Source organism: Scyliorhinus torazame, chromosome 7 (genome assembly GCF_047496885.1).
Source record: "Scyliorhinus torazame isolate Kashiwa2021f chromosome 7, sScyTor2.1, whole genome shotgun sequence".
In the NCBI taxonomy this organism is placed as follows: Eukaryota; Metazoa; Chordata; class Chondrichthyes; order Carcharhiniformes; family Scyliorhinidae; genus Scyliorhinus; species Scyliorhinus torazame.
Window position 1 is genome coordinate 312,568,639 of NC_092713.1, and position 24,192 is coordinate 312,592,830.

At 46.1% G+C, this 24,192-nt stretch overlaps 1 protein-coding gene across 3 annotated transcripts in view; it reads right to left on the minus strand.

The window, feature by feature from the left end:
* The window catches only part of LOC140427204 (protein diaphanous homolog 1-like), a 464,569-nt gene that overhangs the window by 106,842 nt on the left and 333,535 nt on the right, over nt 1-24,192 (minus strand). For all 3 annotated transcript variants that reach the window (XM_072512804.1, XM_072512803.1, XM_072512805.1), the window contains 2 exons: nt 20,472-20,711; nt 8,075-8,204 (listed from right to left, as the gene is read on the minus strand). In XM_072512804.1, coding sequence (XP_072368905.1) covers nt 8,075-8,204; nt 20,472-20,711 — 370 coding nt within the window. The remainder of the gene's footprint in view (nt 1-8,074; nt 8,205-20,471; nt 20,712-24,192) is intronic.

Sequence of the window (24,192 nt, forward strand, 5' to 3'; positions counted from 1 at the left end):
CTATCTACCTTATCCATGTCCCTCATTATTTTATAGACCTCTATAAGGTCACCCCTAAGCCTCCTACACTTCCAGGGAAAACTGAGCCAGTCTATCCAGCTTCTCCTTATAACTCAAACCATCAAGTCCCGGAGGCATCCTAGTAAATCTTTTCTGCACTCTTTCTAGTTTAATAATATCCTTTCTATAATAGGGCGATCAGAACTGTACACAGTATTCCAAGTGTGGCCGTACTAATGTCTTGTCCAACTTCAGCAAGACGTCCCAACTCCTGCATTCATGTTCTGACCAATGAAACCTAGCATGCTGAATGCCTGCTTCACCACCCTGTCCACCTGTGACTGCACTTTCCAGGAGCTATGAACCTATACTCCTAGATATTTTTGTTCTATAACTATCCCCAAGTCCCAACCATTAACGGAGTAGGTCCTGCCCCAATTCGATCTACCAAAATGCGTCACCTCACATTTATCTAAATTAAACTCCATCTGCCATTCATCGGCCCACTGGCCCAATTGATCAAGATCCCGTTGGAAACTATGTAAATGGACAGGTTGCACAAAGGAAGGTTTAAATTTGCTCCATGACTACATTTTCTACATGTGAATCTAAACTATTAACAGTTAGGTCTGGCATCATGGAGCAGTCAATTTTCCATAGAAGCATCATATTTGAGGAAGATTGCAGTCTTGTTTGTTCATCATCTGCTTCCCTGCACTGTCTGGCAAAAATCACTGACAGTGATCAGATGTGCTGATTTATCCTTACTCCAGCCCAGCAATGAGAGGAAAGATGAAGGCAGTGGGCAAATAAATACTTCTGGCCTCCTCCTATTTCTGCATCATGGTGACATCATCTCAAAAATGTCAGATTCCACATGTGCATTGACAATAGGCAACTCGCTCTCAATGCTGCCTCTCTCAACCCCTTCAGTACTGCCAAACTGTCTAACTGCTCGTCTGACATCCAGAACTAAGTGGGTAGAAATTTCCTGAGTAACTGGAAAATCATTGTTTTTGTCCCAGGCTCTGCTCCAGTTCTTCTCCCTGGCCCAAGATAGAAGCAAACTGCTCACAATATGGTCCCATTGGCCCTAGCTGACCTTTTCTGACGTGATGTTCGCTCCATCACGGAGGCCATCTACTTTCATCTCTGCAACGCTGCCCATCTCTGCCTTGCCTCAGATCACCTGCTGCTGAAATCTTCATCCACGCCTTCTGTTATCTCAAGACTCAACCAATACTCTCCTGCCCGCCTCCCAACTTGCTCTAGATACCCTGTGCCATCTGTCATGATATCCACATCAGCATTTCATGGTGCAATCACACGCACACACTGATGGACAGGCAGTTGGACCAACCAACACACACATAACATCGCAGCCAATCACCAGTGAGAGCACACGCACTATAAAACAGGGAACACCACAGTTCCCGCTCATTCTAATAGGAGATAGCTCAGAGCATAGAGCTCACAGCGTGCCACTCAGATATAGTCCATGTGCTGAGTGCCTCACTAAGATAGTGGTAGGGCTGGGTCCACAGGTTAGCTGGTGAAGCACGTACCCAAGCCAGCAGTTAGTTGTAACCGGTGTTAAGATAATAAAACAGAGTTGTACCATCTACAGCCGTGTTGGATCATTTGTGCGTCGGAACACCCAACACGACACCATCCAACACTCTGGTGTCTGTGCCTCAATTCACACCATGTTCATCTCTCACCTCTATGCTGTTTGACCTCTGTTGTTCATGGCAACATGTCAATTTCAAAAATTCCCATCCTTGGTTTGAAATCCCTCCCTTGTCTTGTCTCACCCTATTTCTGGAATATTCTCCAGCTCTATAACACCTGGAGATCTTTGCAATCTTCCAATTCTGCTTTCTGTGCACCACAATTTTCATCACGTAACCACTGTAGCCATGGTTATTGCTGCCTGGATACGAAGCTCTGGAATTACTTTTCTACATACCTTTCTCTTCCTTTAAGATGTTTATTAAAATCTAACTCTGGGACTTCTGGTGGTGGGCAAGGAGTGAGTGGTCGCACATTTGGTGGCTCCCGCTCAAGGTGGATATTTTCGGTCTTTCCCTGCCCGAAGGGTGTTGTATTTGAGGGAAAAAGGTGCAGGAGTGCCCAGGGAAGGGAATACTCCTTTGGTGTGGCTGGTGCATGGATCAGCAGACGCGGATCGCCACGAGAAAGAATCAGCAGTTGGAGCAGGAGAGTTTTTGTGGTGTGCCACAGGTAAAGATGGCGGAGGGTAAGGGGGGTGCGCTCCCTGCCCAGTGGTTGACGGAGCAGCTGGTGGAGTTCTTGAACAACAAGTTCCAGCAGCAGAGAAAGAGACCCTGGAAGACCTGGCCAAGATGGTGGAGCCGCTGAGATCTGGGATTGAGCGAGTGGAACAGAGGCTGGAGTCCCAGGGCTGGGTGATTCAGAAAGTGGTGGAGGCGGTGGGGGAGCATGAGGAGCAGATGGTCTCATTGGCAGCAGAGTTGGGAAAGCCAGGAGAGACTGAGGGAGAAGGTGGAGGATTATCATAGAATTTACAGTGCAGAAGGAGGCCATTCGGCCCATCGAGTCTGCACCGGCTCATGGAAAGAGCACCCTACCCAAGCCCACACCGCCACCCTATCCCCATAACCCAGTAACCCCACCTAACACTAAGGACAATTTGGACACTAAGGGCAATTTATCATGGCCAATCCACCTAACCTGCACATCTTTGGACTGTGGGAGGAAACCGGAGCACCCGGAAGAAACCCACGCACACACGGGGAGAACGTGCAGACTCCGCACAGACAGTGACCCAAGCCGTGAATCGAACCTGGGACCCTGGAGCTGTGAAGCATTTGTGCTAACCACTGTGCTACCGCTCCAGGAAGCAGAATTTGAGGGTTGTTTGGGATGCCTGAGAGCACTGAAGGTGCGCAGACCGCTGTGTATGTGGCAAGTATGCTGGAGAAGTTGATGGGGGAGGGGGCCTTTGATCGACCTCTCTAGGTGGACCCAGCGCATAGGGCGCTGAGGCGATGGCAGTGCAGCTGCATCACGTTTTTGGATAAGGAAATGATCATACGATGGGCGAGGCAGACCAAGTACACCTGGGAAGGGAGTGAGCTGCAGTTCGACCAAGACCTGGGTGCGGAGTTGGCGAATAGGGGGGCCAGGTTCAACTGAATAAAGGCTGTCCTCTTTGAGAAGAGAGTGAAGTATGTAGTATTATACCCGGCCTGCATGTGGGTGACTTTCCAGAAACAGCTCTATTTTGACACGCCAGAGGAAGCGACGGACTTTATGAGGGACAATGGACTGGGAGGAATGTGAAGACATTGAACTTTGGAGTTGTGTGCACTTTTCAAAATATCTGGGGGTGGGTATTCTGGGGCAGGTCTCGGCGAGGGAGGAGTGATGGTGAGTGTGCCTTTTGTTACTCTTTGCGCATTAGCGGTTGGGATGATCAGGGTTAGGGGGGAAATGGAGAGAAGAGGAGAGGTTGGAGGTCTTGGGTGGGGGCTGCCATGCTGGGCGGGCTAGTTAACTGGAGTGACGTGGAGGATTGCCAGGAGGAAGGTGGGGTGGGGGGTGATGGAGCTGTTTTTTCTGTTTGAGGGTGCGGGGAGGAGGGTTGCTGACATTGATGTGGTTGCTGTGGCGCAGTTTGGAAGGGATCAATGGCAGTGAACATCCGAGGGCAGGCCTGGAGGGGCGTGTCACGCGGGCCGGGGGCTGGCCCAAAAAGGAATATAGCTGATCGGCAGGGGAAGGGGACGAGGAGCCCCCCGATCAGGCTGGCCACGTTGAATTTGAGGGGATTGAATGGGCTGGTTAAACAGTCGCGTGTGTTCACGTGTCTGAGGAGTCAGGTGGTGGTGTTGGCCAATAAGAGGGATGTGTTTGAAGCTGGAGGGATGCTGGTGGTTCTGGTAAACGTTTATGCCCCAAATTGGGATGATGTGGATTTTATGAGTCCCAAATTGACGAAGGTGTTGGCTGAGGCGAGATAGCTGAGGGGGTTCATGAAGTGCACGGAGGGGTGGATCTGTGGAGGTTTTGGAGGCCGAGGGAGAAGGAGTTTTCATACTTCTCCCATGTGCACTGGGCGTACTCAAGGATTGACTTTTGTGTGGTGGACAAGGCGCTGCTGGCGGGGGTGGCCGACTCAGGGTATTCGCTGATTGTGGTTTCCGACCATGGGCCGCATTGGGTGGATTTGCGGGTGGTTCGGGGGAGGCCAAAAGGCCGCAGTGGAGATTCTGGCGGATGTGGTGGTGTGTGAGCGGGTGCAGGCTGTCATTCGGGGCTACGTGGAGTTGAACGATACGGGGGAGGTCAAAGCTGCCACATTGTGGGTGGCACTTAAGGCTGTAGTTAGAGGAGAGTGTATTTTGATTCAGGCGCACAGGGAGAAGGTGGAGGGGGAAGAGAGGGCAAGGCTGGTGGATGGGATATTGAGGGTGGACAGGAGGTAGTCGGAGGTGCGGGAGGCATGTTTGTTGAAGGAGAGGCAGAGGCTCCAGATGGAGTTTGGGTTAGTCTCCATGAGGAAGGTGGTGGGACAGCTGCGGAGGGCCAGAGGGGCAGTGTATGTGTACGGAGATTGGTAGTTTAGGGATGATAAGGGTAAGGTGGTGATGGACCCGGAGGGGGAGAACGGGGCATTGGAGGACTTTTATAGGAGGCTGTATGTGTCAGAGCCCCCGACCGGGGAGGAGGGGATGTAGTGGTTCCAGGATGGGTTAGAGTTTCCCAAAGTGGAGGTTGGGCTGGTTCAGGGCCTGAGGACCCCAATTGGGCTGAGGTTGGGAATGGACGGTATGGTGGCGATGCAAGCAGGGAAGGCCTGGGGGCTGGACGGGTTCCCGAGTTTTATAAAAGGTTTGGGGTGGACCTGGGGCCACTGCTGGTGAGGGCGTACAATGAGGCGAGGGAGAGGGGGTGAATTCCACCTACACTGTCCATCTCCCAGATTCTAAAGAAGGACAAGGATCCGGAGCAGTGTGGGCCGTACCATCCAATATCTTTATTGAACGTCGATACCAAGTCATTGGCGAAGGTTTTTGCATTGTGGATTGGGGATTGTATATTGGGGGTGATAGGCGAGGATCAGACAAGGTTTATGAAGGGAAAGCAGTTGTTGGCAAATGTGTGGAGGCTACTCAATGTAATTATAAAGCCTTCGGAGGGACAGGAGGTAGAGGTAGTGATGGCGATGGATGCAAATAAGGCTTTTGATCGGGTCGAGTGGGCGTATTTGTTGGAGGTGCTGGGTGGTTCAGGTTCAGGCAGGGGTTTGTGAATTTGGTCCCGCTGCTATATAAGGTGCCGGTTGCGTGCTTGCAAATGATCCGAGTGAGTTCGGGGAACTTTGGGCCACATCGTGGACGAGGCAGAGGTGCCCGCTCTCCTCGTTGCTTTTTGCCTTGCGTTAGAGCCATTGGCAATGGCGCGTAGGACGTTGAGGGATTGAGTGGGGGCAAATCTCGGCGTATGCGGATTACCTGTTGTTTATCTCGGACCTGGTAGGCAGCATTGGAGGTATTATGGAGAATTTGGGGAAATTTGGCCGGTTTCCGGGATATAAATTGAACATGGGTAAGAATGAGGTGTTCCCGATTAATGTCAGAGGGCATGAAAGGAGGCTAGGAGAGTTACCTTTTCGGGTGGTGGGGATGTGTTTCAGGTATTTGGGAATCCAGGTAGCACGGAGCTGGGCGCAGTTGGATAAACTGAACTTAGCTCGACTGGTGGAGGAGATTTTAGGAGGTGGAATGTGCTGCCGCTGGTAGGGTGGGTGCAGGCAGGAAAAGTGACGGTGAAGTCTAGGTTTCTGTTTGTGTTTCAGAACTTCCCTATCTTTGTCCCCAAGTCGTTCTTTCGGAAGGTGAATGGGCTGATCTCTGGGTTTGTGTGGATGGGGAAGGCCCTGCGGGTGTGGCAGGTTTTTTTGAAAGGTGGGCAAGGGGGGGGGGGGGGGCGGTTGCACTGACAAATATGATAAATTATTATTGGACGGTGAATATTACAATGGTGAGGAAATGGGCCTTGGAGGAGGGGGTCAATTTGGGCACAAGTGGAGGTGGCATCATGTAGGGGAACGGGGTTGAAGGCTTTCTTGTTGGCCAACCAGATACTCCGCGAGCCCAGTAGTGGTGTTGGCCCTAACGGTGTGGAGGCACTGGAGGCAGCATTTGGGGCTGGAAGGTGCCTTGGTGTGGGCAGCAGGCAGGGATTGAGCGCTTAAGGGACATGCTTATAGGGGGCAAATTTGCGGGGCTGGAGGACTTGGAGGAAGTGCATGAGTTACCGAGAGAGAACAGCTTTAGGTACCTGCCGGCTCGGGATTTTGTGAGGTGCCATCCTTTCCTGGGCTTCCACCCCTGGGGGTGCAGGAAAAGTTGCTATCGAAGGATGGAATGGAGTAGGGGAAGATGTTGAATATTTATAAGGAATTGATAGAGTGGGAGGAAGCCTTGGTGGGGGATATTAAGCGTGAATGAAAGGAGGAGCTGGGAGGGGAGGTGGGGGACAGGAGGTGGGCAGAGGTCTTGCGGCGTCCTCGTCGTGTGCGAGCTTAAGCCTCATCTAGTTTAAGGTGGTGCATAGGGCCCACATGATGGTGGCGAGGATGACTTGGCTCCTTGCGGGGGTAGGAGATAGGTTTGAGCAGTGTGCGGGGGTGCCCATGAATCACATCCAGATGTTTTGGGCATGTCCAAGACTGGCGGGGTTTCTGGCAGGGGTTCTTGGACGTGATGTCCAAAGTGTTGGGTGTGGGGGTGGGTCCGAGGCCGGAGTTGGTGATATTTGGGGTGTTGGAAGACCCGGGAGTACCGGGGGTGAGAGAGGCCCATGTTTCGGCCTTTGCCTCCCTGATAGCCCCGAGAAGGATTCTGCTAGGGTGGCAGGACTCGGAGCTTCCGAAAGCAGGTGTGTGGGTGAGCGACCTGGCAGAATTCCGGAGGCTCGAAAAGGCCAAGTACGCTCTGATTGGGTCGGCAGAGGGGTTCACCCATCCGGAGGTGGACGCCGTTTATCGGTTTCTTGGAGGAGGATTAAGGGGTCAGCAAAGCGGGAATGGGGTAAGGGGGTTAAATCAGGGAAGGCAGGATGTGGTGGGGAGGGGGGAGAGGCAAGTTGTGGGTGCTTATTGAGTTGTTTTGCTGTTAATCTGATATTTTGTGCATATATGTGAAAATGCCTTGAATAAAAATATTTTAAAACAGAACCTAACTCTGACCAAATTGTTGGTCACTTGTCCTAAAATCTCTTCGGTGGCATAGTTATTAAACAATGTTCGTCTGAAGCATGTTGAGATGTTTTACTACATTAAAGTAACTCCATAAATATAAGTTGCTATTGGTAGAAACACAGCTGCTTAAATAGCACCTGAAGAGGTTAACATTCCAACAGAAGCCAGTTCCCATACAAAATATTTGTGCAAGTTTTCAAATGCGCAAGTGCAGCAATTCTGCTTCCTGAGGAGGTTACATGGCTGTGGGTGGGTCAGGGTGTTTCTAATCATGATTCATGCATCACAAATAGGCCAGGTTTAATAAACTAGATGGTATTTGCCTGTCGATAATTTTTTTAATGCAGGCAATATCTCAAAGGGTTAAGGCACACACTGCAAGCTGAAGCAGTGAAAGCTTTTGATGGAACCACAGTGGGCCCTAGCGATGATAATCTTTATTACGAAACGGATAAATTTTAAACCATGCTCTGATTACTAATTGAAGCATGCACACATCCCTGTTGGTGTACATCTCCAGGCAGACAGCCCTACCCCTCTGACATCAGTAGGTTTTTATCAATCTCAAGCTATTTGCTCCTTTTAATGTGATCATGCATTTTATTATACATTAGAGAAACCAAAAATCATTGTGCAATGCGCCTGTGCTTGTAAAACAAATTGAATGCTGGAGGCAGAGTTTTCAGTGCTAAGTAGGTCAGGAGCATAGAGGATTGCTGTACCAGCTCTGATCAATGGCTACACACTTTTCAGGAGCATTAATGGATGATGAGAGTAATATTTTCTACCTCGCTCTATTTAAAAGCTTTATACATTTCTTACCTCGGCTTGCTTTTTCCACGTGATTTAGCTCTTCTATGAAGTGAATAATTTCGGGGTATTGTTCTTCACACATTTCCGCTATAAAGTGCATCAGTGTCATCTTCTGATCAGCGGATTTTGTATCTTTTAACTGTTAAGAAAAGGAAGCAAAATAAGTATGGAACACGAGTTATAATATAAATCCATGGTCAGGAGAAGCAAATATATTTTTGTCTGCAAAGAATCCCTACAGTGCAGAAGGAGACCATTCAGCCCATTGAGTCTGCATTGACCTCTGATAGAGCACCCCACTCGGCCGACTCCCCACCCTATCCCCTCAACCCCACCAAACCTCCACATCTTTGGACACTAAGGGGCAATTTAGCACAGCCATTCCATCTAATCTGCACATCTTTGGTGTGGGAGGAAACCGGAGCACCCAGAGGAGCAGACACAGAGAAAGTGCAAACTCCACACAGATAGTCACCCAAGGCTGGAATTCGAACCCGGGGCCCTGGCACTGTGAGGCAGCAGTGCTACCCACCGTGCCGCCCTAGGAAACTAAAAAATTCAGTGGCACAATACTCTGGCTGTGGTACATTCTGAAAGATGCTGGACTTCAGTATTTTGTTCAATCTTCCATTCTTCATCGTGCCACGGTGGGGCAATTTTGACTGTGAGATGGTGTAAAGTGAGCAACAATGAAATGGCAGACAGTTTTACATCTCTCCTGATATTTGCCATTGACGTCAGGGGAAAATTAAATTGGGAGGTATAGAAAATGAGCTGCCAACAAAGTGCCACCACCTTTACATTACCGACCGAGTCAAAATTATCCCCAGGGAGTCTAAAAAACATTCACAGCCAAGACCAATCCCATCTTCAGCAGTCATTTCATCACCAGTGTGTAAGTGTTGCGGGCCGGTTTAGCTCACATCGCTAGATAGCTGATTTATGATGCAGAGCAAGGCCAGCAGCGCAGGTTCAATTTCCGTACTGGCTGAGGTTATTCATTAAGGTCCCGCCTTCTCAGTCTCAATGGAGGTGTGGTGATCCTCAGGTTAAATCACCACCAGTCAGCTCTCCCCCTCAAAGGGGAAAGCAGCCTAATGTCATCTGGGACTATGGCGACTTTACCTTGCCTTTAGAATGTTGGGTCTACCTCCTGGTCTTTTCCTTCACTCAGTTATTGAGGTCAACCTCACTGCCACCCTAATCGAAATAAGGGGCGGGGTTCTCCGTTCCCCCAGCAACATGTTTCTCGGCAGTGCCGCTCGCTGGCGGCAGGATTCTGTACTACCGCCACTTGTCAATGGGATTTTCCATTGCAGCCAGGCCCTCCCCCCGCAACACCACCAGAAAACCTGCGGGCAGGGGTGCACTGCCAGCAAGAAGAGAGAATTCTGGCCCAGATAATTCAGTCCAGATCAGAAATTGATCCGGAGTGTAGCCACGTAAAATGGCTGCGTTCCGATTAATCTGGCCAAAACCCAGTTTAAAATGGCTAACCCGAAAGACTGCTGGGAAAAACAGCTAAGAAGACACAAGCAGGCAGCTGCAGACAGTATTGCATATTCGGCTCTGGGAAGTTAGCCCAGATCGATACTCAGGGCTATCAACAGCCCATCAACCCAGGTATTCGCAGTTGCATTCAGGACTGTTTGCAGCCCATCTATTCAGACATCCACAGTTAAATCGGCTATCCCCGGGAACAATTGCAACATATTAGCAATTGAATACCGGGCCAGACCTGTCAGCGCCTGCAGTGGCCGAAACAAAGACAGGTGAGCGACCACCCCCCGATCAAGGAATCGCCTCACCATTGGACACATCGACCCCAGAGATTGGGGACAGATCCAATCACTTGGAACTCAGGGTCAAGGGCCGCCCCGCGAGGCGGGAAGCCCCTGGGCCCTATAAAAGTGAAGGTCCAAGTTCAGATCTCTCTCTCTCTCATCTTCGCCTGCTCGAGACCTTCGCAAGACCAGCCACCGGCAATAGTAAGTTTGAATCCAGCGATCGCTATCCGGTAGAGACACCTAGCCACCGACCTGTAGCAGGCTTTTGAATCCCGCGGGCCAGATTTGATTGGACAAGCCATTCGTTTCCCTGACCTGGTGGGCTCTTCCTAAGTTAAGTATTGGCCAGTAGTGATAGGTTTATTATATAAATAGTAGTATTAGGGTATTAATATTGCTTGTTGTATATAATAAATGACCGCTGTTTTAATCCTTACTAAGCGGTGTGCTGTGTTATTAATCATAACCTGAACTTGAACCACGTGGCGGTATCATAAAGATACCTGGCGACTCATGAGCAAAGGTGACGTAAACAGAGCAAATAGACTAAGGTTAAAAAGAGCAACAGGAGAGCCACCTAATCTTTGTGGCTCAGATCAACATAACGCACATCCTCAAGATAAAGCTGCAAACACTTTGGATTATAGATACTGAAAGCACACTCAATAAATGCTTTGCCAACTCAATCACAAATGCATTATTGCTAATTTGTGACACTCTTATAATGCAAGTCTCCCAATAATAAGCACAAGCATGGTGGGTGTTGCAGATGAAGGAACTAGAGATGTGTTTGCAATGTAAGTGTGCTTATGGCAGTGTGTAAGCTAGCAGTATCAATAGCTCAGTGACCTCATTTCTGATCACTCTGCAGAAATTGTTGTAGAAATGAGTGTGCAATGACTGGCTGAAGACAAGATTGAGTTTGGCTGCAATGATCTTCTCTCACCCCATGGCCAAATAGCCTGCTACGTTCACTGTCCAGGCACACAGCTGAGGCATAATAGGTGTCCACAATACAGCACTAGTTTAAAGCCAGAAAGGAGAAAAGTGGCAAAAACTGAGGTGTTAAAACAACGATTTTGAAACACAGGTTCAGAATCATATTTTCAGACAACTGCACTGACTTTCACTCCCTTTTATAGTTGATCCATGCCATTCATCATTTGTAATAAAGATACAGTGACCCGCTCCCAGAATGTTACTCTTTCACCTCAGTTGGCTGCTTGTTTAGATGTGCGAGTGTGAGACGGGTGCGTGGGGGAATACAATGGGCTATTTCAAAAGACCTTGATGGCCTCCATCTGATCAATAAATCAGGAGAGAAAAAGTGTTGCAAAGCAATTAGCATTACTGGCTCTTTGCATCTTTCCTGGGCAACTCTGCTGACAAAGACTATTGCAATACATTCGGCATTACTGACCCGCATTTTGTTATTATATTCTTGTCAAGTCTGCACTATGTATGGAAATCACAAACTTATTTCCAAAAACTTGCCGTTGATTTTGCTAAACACATGGTGCATTTGATTATGTCAGAATTTCTCAATAGCAGGTAAAACAAATACTGGCTTGTAGAAAAAACCCAAACTTCTCAGAACTTAACATATTAGATGGCACATCATAAAGAAATGCCTAATTTCAAGTTAATCATCATGAAATCATTGTTGGCAGCACTCCTGTCTCTGTGTCAGCAGCCTGTGTGTTCAAGTCCTACTCCAGAGACATGAGGATGTGACCTAGGCTGATGCTATATTTCACTGCAGCATTGAGGGAGTGTTGTCCTGTTGTCTTTTGAGTGAAACGTTAAGCCAAGGCAGGTGTATGGAGATAGACTACAGATCAACCATGATCTCATTAAATGGCGGAACAGGCTCGACTGGCTGAATGGCCTACTCCTGTTCCCATCTTCCTATGTTGTCCTCTTGGGTGAATGATACTACTTGAACAAAAGCAGGGAGCTCTTCTCTGTGTCTTGAACAATATTTCTCCCTAAACCAATGTCAGTAAAGCAGACAATCTGATCATCATCACATTGTATGTATGTGGCACCCTGCAGCATGCATGCTTTGTTTCCAACATGACAACAGTGACTACTGTGGACAGCACGGGCTCCAAGTTGTGTTGCATTCAGTTTCTCAGGGATCAGTTTCTGACGTATACTGCAGGTACAAATCTCAGCACTGAGCATCAGCAGTTCCTTCAATCGCTCAGAGCACTGCAGCAGAAGAACATTGCAAGCACAGTGGTTAGCACTGCTGCTTCACAGCTCCAGGGTCCCAGGTTCGATTCCCGGCTTGGGTCACTGTCTGTGTGGAGTCTGCACATTCCCCCCGTGTCTGCGTGGGTTTCCTCCAGGTGCTCCGGTTTCATCCCACAGTCCAAAGATGTGCAGGTTAGGTGGATTGGCCATGCTAAATTGCCCTTAGTGTCCAAACAGGTTGGATGGGTTACTGGGTTACGTGGATAGGTTGGAAGTGGGGGCTTAAATGGGGTGCTCTTTCCAAGGGCCGGTGCAGACTCAATGTATCAAATGCCTTCCTTCTGCACTGTAAATTCTATGACTATACTTCATAAAGTACTTAATTGGCTGTAAAGTGTGATGGGTTGCAAGCCTTTTTCTTTCTTTCATGGACAGATTAATTTAATTCAGTTGGCATTTGGGATCTTCACTTGACAAAACATTTTTTTAATATAAATTTAGAGGACCCAATTCTTTTTCTCCCCAATTAAGGGGCAATTTAGCATGGTCTATCCACCTACCCTGCACATCTTTGGGTTGTGGGGACGAAACCCACGCAGACACGGGGAGGATGTGCAAACTCCACACGGACAGTGACCCAGGGCCGAGATCGATACCGGCTCCTTGGGGCCGTATGCAGCAGTGCTAACCATTGCGCCGCCATGCCACCCTTTCACTTGACAAAACATTGAAGTGAATTCAATGATCCAATTCATTCTCCTGCAAAGACTATCGCTCCCAGGAATGAGCTTTCAGGGGTTATAGATCAGGTTTGCGAGACTGTAAATGGACGTCTTAATTACAATCACCTCGATAATCACTTTCTGACATGTTATTTTATAAATTGTGTTTTTAAAGAAACTCAAAGTGCATGAATGCAATGAGAAAGTATGCGAAACTAGTAAAGATTTGAAAATTACAGATTAGAAGCATGGGAACTTCAAAATTACAGATTTCAGCTAGTTACTGTCTTACACGAAGAAGAAAAACAGTAATTTGTTCAGAGAACATTACACAGTGTAAATCAAACTCCAGATATTAAGATTTTGAGAAAAAAAAATTGTGACTTGAGCCCTTTCCAATTTTTCCTCGAGCTCCAAGTTGTATTGCATACACAGTTTCTCAGGGATCAGTTTCTGACATATACTGCAGGCGCAAATCTCAGCACTGAGCACCCGCAGTTCCTTCAATCGCTCAGAGCACTTCAGCAGAAGAACACTGCAACTGCTGTCGTTGGTATGCGATCAGGAAGGGGAGAACACCTCTTGAGGGTCCTCAGCATCACTGATTCCAGTCTTCAACCAATGTGCTTCACTACACTTGATAAGAGGAAATAGCTGAAAGCACTGGCTACTACAATGGCTATGGGCACTGACCACATTCCAGCAATAGTCCTTAAGATCTGTGTTCCAAAATTCGTCACTCCCGTAACCAAGCTGTTCCAGTACAGCTAAAACATAGACATTACCTGACAATGTGGAAAATCGCCCAGGTGTGTCCTGTCCACAAAAATCTTATCTACAAAAATCAAGTCAACAAATTCAATAAAGCCAGTTACCGCGCTTTCATTCTCCTGTCAATCATCAGCAAAGTGATGGAAGGTGTGTTCAACAGTGCTATGAAGCGGCACTTCCTTAGAAATAATCTGGTCACCGATGTTCAATTTGGGGTCCGTTAGGGTCACTTACCTCCTGACCTTATTACAGCCTTGGTTCAAATATGGACAAAAGGAATGAATTCTAGAGGTGAGGTGAGGCGAGTGACTGTCCTTGACATCTAGGCAGAATTTGACCGAGTGTGGCATCAAGGAGCCCTTCAAAATTGGAAGTCAATGAGAATCAGGGGAAAAAAAATCTCCATTAGTTGGAATCATACCAAGCAAAACGGAAGATGTTTGGAGGTCAGCCAACTCAGCCTCATGGCACCGCTGTAGGCGTTCATCAGGATAGTGTCCCAGGCCTAAGCATCTTCAACTGCTTCATCAATCACCTTCGATTCATACAGAACAGGGGACTTGCTGATGATTACATAATATTTAGTACCATTCGTAACCATCCGCAGATACTGAAGCAGTCAACGTCCACATGCACGCTGTGGGTGTATGTACACAACAAGGCCTGCAGCGGTTCAAGAAGGCAGCTCACTCGAGGATGATTAGGGATGAGCAATAAGTGTTGGCCTAGCCAGCGATGCCTACATCCTACAAATGAATTTATAAAAGACCCAAACAACATTCAGGCCTGGGTAGTTAAGTGACAAGTAACATTTCTGCCACACACCATTTCTGACCATCATCAACGCCCGAGAATCTAACCATCTCTGATTGATATTCAATAGCATTACCATCACTGAATCCCCAATATCAACATCCAGCGTTTACCATTGACCAGAATCTGAACTGGACTAGCCATATAAATACAGTGCCGACAACAGCAGGTCAGAGTCAGAGAATTGCGAGGCAAGTAACTGACCCACTTATTCTCCAAAGCCTCCCACAAGGCACAAGTCAGGAGTGGAATGTAATACTCTCCACTTGCCTGATGAGTGCAGCTCCAAAACACTCAGGAAGCCCAACACATCCAGGATAAAGCAGCCTGCTTGATTGACACCCCATCCACCAACCTAGTCCAATCCACCACCTACATCAGTGGCAGCAGTGTGTACCGTATACAAGTTGTACTACAGCAGCTCACCAAGGCTCCTTCGACAGCACCTTCCAAACCTGCGGCCATTACAACCCACCCGATTGGTAGGAAGACAGGAGCGGGGAGTAAGCCATTCGGCCCATCCAGCCTGCTCTGCCATTCAAACAGATCATGGCTGATCATTTACCGCTACATAATTTTTCCTGACCATACTTTGATGTCATTAGTCTCCCGAAATGTTTTCTATCTTGAACATGGCTCAATGACTTCCACATACCCCTAGGGTAGAGAATTCCAAAGATTCACCATCCTGAGTGAAGAAATTCCTCCTCATCTCAGTGTAAAATGGTCTGCCCTTTGTTCTGAGACTGTGACCTCTGGGTTAGACTCACCAGCTAAGTGAAACAGCCATATCATCCAACTGTGTCCCTGCCTCAGGTCATCAGCTGCTGAAACCCTCACCCACACCTTTTGTTCCCTCTGGTCCTGGCTATTCCAATGCTCTTCTGACTGACCTCCCATCTTCCACCAAAACTCTGCTGCCCCTAAGTCACACCAAGACCCGATCATTCCTCACCCTCATGCTTGCTGACAACATGTGGAAGGATCTGGTGGCATTGGAGGCAGTTCAGAGGAGTTCACCAGACGGATCCCGGGATTGAAGGGTTGACGTTTAAGGAGCGATGAAACAGTTTGGGCTTATATTCCCTGGAGTTTAGAAGGATGAGAGGGGATCTGATTGAGGTATATAAAATAATAGAAGGGATTGATAAAGTGAATGTTCCCCCTTGTAGGACAATCTAGAATGAGGGGTCACAGAGGCGGTAGATTTAGAACTGTGATGTGGAGGAACTACATCTCGCAGAGGGTAGTGAACTTGTGCCACACCAATGACCATCATCAACATCTGAGAATCTACCCATCTCTGATTGATATCCAATATCGAGGTGAGGTGGAGTCTGAGTCATTAAATGGTTTAAAGGAAACAGATATATTTCGGATTTAAAAACCAGGTTAAAGGGATATGGAGAACAGGTACGGAGGTGCACTTTGTGTTGTGACATTTTATGGCCTACCTGTGGAAACCGGACATCGTCTCAGGTTTCATTGCTTCCCAATATGTTGAATGAGGAAGAAATTCTTGCCTGCATCTTCAATTATCTTTTCACTGCCATACTATCTATTGAATAAGGTAACACACTCTTAACTTCTGACAAGTTATCATCGTCTCATAACATATGGCTATGCTTCAAATAGGATAAAGAAGCAGTGGCAACATGAGGAGAAACGTTTTGGCATGACGAGCAGTTGGGATCTGGGATTCTGTCGAAAAGTGTGGTGGCGGCAGGTTCAACCCAGCCATTTGAGAAGGAATTAGATTATCTGGAAAAGAAGAATGTGCAGGGCTATGGAGAGAATGATGGGGAGTGACACTCAGCAAATTGTTCCTTCAGAGTTTGAGCACAGACATGATGGGCCGAATAACCTCACTCCATAATTCAATCATTTTTGGACTCTGTGATAAAACAGGCAAAGGAACCTCCCAAAAATTAATCAGCAGCCTGAAATGACAAACCATCAACTAACCTGGAAGTAGAGTATGATCTCACTGATATGGCTAGTGAGGGGGCCTCCTTGCCAGTTTGGGTTATATTCTGCAAGTGTCGAGTAATACACTGATATTGAAAACGGACCAGTAAGATTTGCAGGATGCCAATTTAAATACAATATTCTGCCATTTGCAATTTCTGCAACCCTGACACCAACCTATCAGCCTGCACCACGATCTTGGTTCAAAATGTGTCTTTTTCCTGCCCACCATCTTGGTACGTCAGGAGGCTGTTTAATGGCCAAACCAGATGGACGCTACAGGATCGAATTCCTACTCTAATTCAAATTGTTAATGTGCACTGTGTGGAGCGATATATATGTGTTCATTAAATGGTACAATTTTTGTTTTGATTTCTCCCTGAAAAGCTTTTTTTAAAAATAAAATGTTCTTTTCTTATTATGTCTAGCTCTTTTGTCAAATTCCAACTTGTTTATTTGGCACTTTTACCCTCCAGCCTGTAAAAGGAAGTGCAAATGCATTTGGTCTCTGGCAGGATGTTTTTTTTTTTGTGGCATAATTAATCATGCTCACAAAACCTGGCATTCTCTCAGTTTAAAAGACTGAATATTGTACTTGGGCATCCATTTAAAAGAAGGTGTGGTGGAAAAATACTAGCACCGGACAAATACATAGAATGACCTAATTCCGACCTATCTTTGACTAAAAGGAAATACAGAATTTTGCAATTAAGCACCTGAAATATTTGGCAGCTAAAGTACCAGAGGAAAGAAAACAGAAAAACCTCCTCTGCATTATTAAAGAAAGTTTAATCAAAAAGGGATGCATTGGGAAATGGAGAAAATGGGACAAGAGAGGGCAAAATAGAGTCAGAAGCTGATTGTTTAATACGCTTTGAATTGGTCATTTAAGATGTGCAATTTCAAGTTGGCAGCTTGTGGAAGCTGATCCCGTACAGTCGTTGGCCATGGCGAAAATTAGCTGCAAGGTCAAGTCACTCACCAACAATCGACGCAATGGCAGCTTGCAAAGCATATGTAGTTATATGCTTGAAAAGAAAAACAAATTGCAGGGTTATGGGGAAGAGCAGGGAAGTGGGATTATCGATTCGTTCCAAGAGGAGGTTGCCTCTCCTGGGAGAATCTAGAACTAGAGGGCATGGTTTCAAAACAAGGAGCCTCCCATTTATGATGGGCATGATGAGGAACTTCTTATTTCAGAGCATGGTTAGCCTTTGGAATTCTCTTCTCCAGTGAGGGGAGCGGAGTCATTGAATACATTCAATAGCGAGTTGGACAGATTTTTGATAGTTAGGGTTATGGAGGACAAGCAGGAAAACGGATGTAACGCCACAATCAGATTAGCCACAACCTTATTGAATGCTGGAGCTGACTCGATGCCCGGTGGGCCAAATGGCCCACTCCTGTTCCTATTTCAGATGACCCAACAAGATTTGACACAGGTATGAAGGTGGAATGTTCTATGTTCTATGTATGAAGGGCAGAATGGTCTCCTTCTGTGGTGTAAGATTCTATGGCTCTAACATTTATTGATGTGCCAATGAGCTACTTCAAACATGCACTCTATCATTAAAGGAAATGCTTGTCGTTTTGTTCATGGAAAAAAAAATCTGTTTTAGGAATGTAGTACATGACCAGTGACACAGAATTTCTTTGGTGGATATTCATACTCGTTAGTGAATGATCGCCAAAGAAGATATAATAGGGGAGGAGGTCCAGACAGCAACGTGGAGAAGTGTGAAGAAAGTACACTTAACTGAAGAGATATCATTGCCCGAATTCACCAGAGTGTAAGCAGCCCCACTTGCAAAACTCTCAAACTTGCTAGCTTCTCTTCTTTGCTTTTTCCCCTGATTTAAATGCACCTTTTCACCCATTCTTTGCCCTTTTCTTACTCTTCATCCTTTTTAATTTTTAACTTTATCTTCTCTGATTACAATGCCTGCATTGGTTCTTGTTCTATTTCTTTTCTAGTAAGACAGTATGCCCATGCGAAGGGAAGCCTCATCAGAAGAACCCAGGCAGCAAACTGCAAAATAAAGTGGGGAATGGGGTGTTCTTCATCAGGTACATATTTTTGCCGTGGCAGCCTTATTGAGGGTGCAATGGTGGTGATAAGCAGGATTATTAAAGGCCTGGCTCAGGAGTGTGCCTCTCTCTTCACTGTGTAAGTGGTGGATAGAACTTTTCTCTTATAAGGAAGGCAGGCAGTAGCACTGAATCACAGCTCTCAATGCAGCCTACAACTGGGTACCCTTTGAATAGAGGTCTAATGCCTAATTCCTGTACCGGCCTCCCAAACAGGCGCCGGAATGTGGTGACTAGGGGTTTTTCACAGTAACTTCATTGAAGCCTACTTGTGACAATAAACAATTATTATTAATGGAACAGCAGGTCTGAAGACCACGGAGAATGTGCACAGGGGCAGTCGGAATCATTTTAGCCTTTAATATATCCTGCCACACAAGTATCAATTCATCTTAGTTTCTGGATTAAAAATAAAATCTAAAATACAGATGATAAAAATGGCATGATTTTTATTCATGTCTTAACTCCAAATGTGCAGTCAAACGTTTTGTTGCGATGGCCATCACTTTAGGATAGCAAGGTGGTACGGTGGTTAGCACTGCTGCCTCATGGCGCCGATGTTCCAGGTTCGATCTGACCCTGGGTCACTGCCCATGTGGAGTTCGCACATTCTCCCCATGTTTGCATGGCTCTCACCCTCACAACCCAAAGATGTGCAAGCTAGGTGAATTGGCCATGCTAAAACTGCCCCTAATTGAAAAAGATGAATTGGGTACTCTAAATTTATAAAAGAAACAATGGCCATCACTTCATTAGCGACTCGATTTAACTAAAATCACAGCTAGTTACCATTACTCGTTATTGTGTCACTTTGCATTAGGTTTTAGGTACAGTTTAGCGCTGCTGCTCTTATCTGAGCCAGAAGGTTGCCGGTTCAAATCCCAAAGTGGAGACTTGAGCACAAAATCTACGTTAGATACTCCTGTACATTAAATAGAGGGAGTTCTGCATTGTCCGAGGTGCCTTATTCTGCATCCTCATGGATCGAAGTCCTCGAGTGCCCCCTGAGAGGATGCAAAAGATTCCGTGGCACTATTTCCAAGAAAAACCTTCATGGCGACCTGGTCAATAATACCTCTTGAGCCACATCACAGCTAAACCAGATTACCCAGTTATTGCCACATTGCTAATCTGTGGAAGTCTGGAAATTGAATGCTGCATTTCCCTAAATTACATCAGCGACTACACTTTCAAAATACATAATTTGTTGTAAAGCACAATGATTCTGACTGAGATTGCGTAAGACATGGTATAAATGCAATTCCTGTAGGGTCATCATTTTTTAAATCCAGGTTTTCGCCAGGAAAAATCATGGCTTTAGGAAAGAGGACCCTGTCAAAACACAGGTTGTTGGTTCCAAGTTCAGAAAGGACAAAACCTTTTCCAATGCTAAACCAAATCCAACCCCACCCAACAAAGACTATGATCACCTAATCGCCGGCTCCAAATTGGGTAGCGAGGCAATGACATCCACCAAAGGAGATGATGGGGCCCATCGGATGGCAGTTCACACAGCGTATGATATTCCAGATCAGGAGTTCGTATTATTCCACAATACCAGTCAGACAAGGGGGTGAGAAAACACCCACATTCAAACAAAGCTTTCTGTCCCGGGAACCTATCGATACAATTTGGTCTTTGTTTTCACCGTCTGGTTGAATTTAGGCAGAAAACTGTATAACTGGGGAAGGTTCTGAAACAAAAAGGGGGTCAAACTGTGGGGTTAAACAAAAAGGAAGGAACACGAGGCATACAATTCGACAAGATCGTTACATCAGGGCAGCCTCTGGCTCTCTCACTCTCCCTCTACAAACAGGACCTAAGGAAGTTGCAAAGCACTGTTGATTGCATTATTCATCATCCTTCAGCATGGTTCATCAATATAAGCACACACCGTCCACTGTAAATGAATCAGTTCAGTCCTGGCCAGTCAGGCTGAAATGCCCTCACAGGATCAGAAACAGCCTACATTCAGTCTTTCTTATTAATACCAAATTTTTCAAGCAATCCAGGTGACAAAGCTAAATGCAGTAATCACATTCTGATGATACCACTTACTTTACAAAGGAAGCTGATACTGAACCCAAACGCTCCAGCATTCCGCGATCCTGCATTCATGAAGTTTCCCACTAACAGAATAATTTCCATCAGTTTGGAAAAATTTTCGCTGCTCTTCACTTCCTCACAGGCTGCCTTCACCGATACAATGTCTGGTTTAATGTTATTCACCTGCTCTTCAAACTGGAGCAGGAATAGAATTGCATTCAGCCGCGGCCTCAGACGAGTCACAGAACTGATCTGCAATTAGAAAGGACAGCAGTGGTTAATTGTGACTGAGAAGGAAAAACAAAAATCTTTGTTACAGACTAAAGCCAGTTGTGAACCTGAGACTTAAGCACATTATGTAGGGTGACACTCCAGTGCAGCACTGAAAGAGTGTAGCAATACAGGAGGTGCCATCTTTTGGATGACAGTCATTACACATGAGATTAACTAACCCAGCACAGGCTAGAGCTGAATTCAGGCCATCTTTTTGGTCGCAAAATAAAGTTTGGGAATTTCCTTGTATCTGTTCCAACATAACTTTATCAGAAGTGTGCAGAAACCTTGCATTTGAAAGGGATGACTAATATTTGCTTTGATCTATGGAAATAGCAACTTATAATTCGGATGAAAAGTCACTGAAACAGTGAAGTCTGTTTCTCTCCCCTTCTCAGAAGCTGCCTGACCTGCTGGATATTTCACAGCACCAGGGTTCCAGGTTCCATTCCGGGCTGAGGTCACTGTCTGTGCGGAGTCTGCACGTTCTCCCTGTGTCTGGGTGGGTTTCCTCCGGGTTCCCCGGTTTTCTCCCACAAGTCCAGAAAGGAGTGCTGTTAGGTAATTTGGACATTCTGAATTCTCCCTCAGTGTGCCTGAACAGGCGCCGGAGTGTGGCGACTTGGGGATTTTCACAGTAACTTCATTGCAGTGTTAAGCCTACTTGTGACAATAAAGATTATTTCCAGCATTTTCTGTTTTTGTGACGGATTTCAATATTTTGCTTTTGTAACATTCAAACAATTGGGGAGAAGTGCACAGTCCATGTTATTCTTAGACAGGCTTTGAATCAGCACCTTGACATGTTTTGTTACACCAAAGGTGCTTAGTAAATGCTAAGTAAATCCAAATTTCTGTTGTTGATAAGGGAAGACAGGAAATCATGGAAAGCAATGGAAGAATGAGGAATTATAATGCCCACAACGGTTTGAAACACACCCTTGTGTTGAGCAATGGAGCAACTAACATTCCTGGTTATCCTCAACAGTTGCAGGCTGTCTCAGCCAAGGTTAAAACAGTCCTCCATGCTTCTGGCAAAGCCCAGCAGGTAGGATAGGAGTACGATTAGCTCAACTTTGTTAACAATGAAACAAGATAATGAAGTTATAAACTTAACTTTACATTAGCTGTATTTATTCCCAACACAGCAGTGTTATAAATATCAGTTAATTATTCATCGTAATATTTTGAGGGATAAATTTTTAGTTTTGGGAATATTAAAGCTTAGCTGCAGAAAATAGGATAAATGCAACTAAAGCAGTTAAAACTATTACACTTAAATGGTTGGGACCTGTATAAAAGTCTTTAAGGGACATCAGCGTGACATCACTGGAAGGGAAATGTGTCATGTGATCCAGTCTTGGTTTCACTTTTGCTTTTGAGCCAAATTCATGTACACAGTTCTGATATCTTCAAGCTTTATATCAATGTATACTGTGTCCATTGTGCCTAGTCTTATCAAATTAATCCACAATGTGTTCACCAAATCCCTTTTGAGCGATTGGTGCCTTGTACAGTAACTAAGCCCAAGGTATTATATTATTGCAACAACGATGATTATGGTGATCAGTGGTGGTGAGACGGTGGCAGCAAGATTAAGTACAGGTATGATATGGTGAACAGCCTTAGATTGGGTTACATGGCATGAGAAGACCTCTAACTGGTCAGAGTGCGAGAAAGCTGCAGCCTTGGGAGTGTTGTGAGCGCAGCATGGCAACTGTAAAGAAAAGCTTCGGAGACACAGCTTCAAGCTACTGCTCAAGTAAATAGTTGGTAGACAGGTCCATTGTGGAGAGATTACAGCTGGTCAATTACGTAATAATAATAATCTTTATTGTCACAAGTAGGGTTACATTAACACTGCAATGAATTTGCTGTGAAAATCCCCTTAGTCGCCACATTCCGCCGCCTGTTCGGGTACACGGAGGGAGAATTTAGAATGTCTAATTCACCTGACAAGCACATCTTTTGGGACTTATGGGAGGAAACCGGAGAACCCGGAGGAAACCCATGCAGACACGGAAAGAACGTGCAGACTCCGCACGGACAGTGACCCAAGCCGGGAATCGAACCCTGATCCCTGGTGCTGTGAAGCAACAGTGCTATGCAGAACAAGATGTCAAAAGGACAGGCACTGGGTTAGCACAGTCAGGAAAGGCAAGTGGCCAGGGTGTGGGCCAGATCAACAGAAGCGAGAGTCAAACAAAAAAAGTCAGAAAAATTGGGCCAGGGAAGGTCGTGACTATGACAGGTGCCTTCTGAACTTGAACAATAAATTGAATACTAGGCAATGATGCCATTACTAGTTTCTGTCATAACATGTCTTTTGTGGGCAGAGCTTCAGAAAGGTGCACAAAAGCGGCTGTAGTGACACCCATCCCAGGTACTACGGAAGGAGGATCAAAAGGTCATTGTCATAAAATTCTCCAGTTTGAATTGGGATGCAGCTGATCTATTATCCAAATTTTTCAATAGCATTTTGAGCTATAGTTTCTGGATTTAGGCGTGTCAGGACCAGACAAGCAAGACAAAAAAATTCACCTACCAATTGGAAATTAAGGCTGTACGCACCAGGATTAACAGGGAAGATCTTAAAGGATCGGCAAAATAATAATAATAATCTTTTTAAAATAATATTTTTGTCACAAGGAGGCTGACATTAACACTGCAATGAAGTTACTGTGAAAATCCCCTAGTTGCCACATTCCGGCGCCTGTTCGGGTACACTGAGGGAGAATTCAGAATGTCCAATTCGCCTAACAGCATGTCTTTCGGGACTTGTGGGAGGAAACCGGAGAAAACCCACGCAGACACAGGGAGAACGTGAAGACTTTGCACAGACAGTGACTCAAGCCAGGAATTGAACCCAGGTCCCTGGCGCGGTGAAGCAACAGTGCTAACCACTGTGCTACCGTGCCGCCCATAGAACGTTATTGGATATGTCGTTATGGAGATGGCTGAAACTTAAGAAAGTGCTTGGGTTTCGATGTATCTGTGTGTTTGTTGTGTAGTGAGTATTCTGGAACAGGGGAAAAGGCCACTGAAAAGGTGCAGCTGCTAGTTGGCTGTGTAGTTAGGGGTTAGGAAAAGACCTGGGGAGCCGAGAAGGGGCCAGAAGGTGACTGTCTACATGCTGGAAAGGGTTAGTTTAAAAAAAATCATTCATGAGATGTGGGCGTCACTGGCTGAGCCAGCACGTACTGCCCATCCTGGAGGGCATTAAGAGTCAACCGTATTGCTGTGGGTCTGGAGTCACATGTGGGCCAAAATGGGGAAGGACAGCAGATTTTCCAATAGGACATTAATGAACTAGATATGTTATGATACTTTATCTCAATAGATTTTTAATTTCGAATTTTCATTGAATTAAATTTCCCACCTGCCTTGGTGGGACTTGAACCCGGTCCCCAGACTATTAGCCTGGGTTTCCGGATAACTAGTCCGGTGACAATACCGCTAA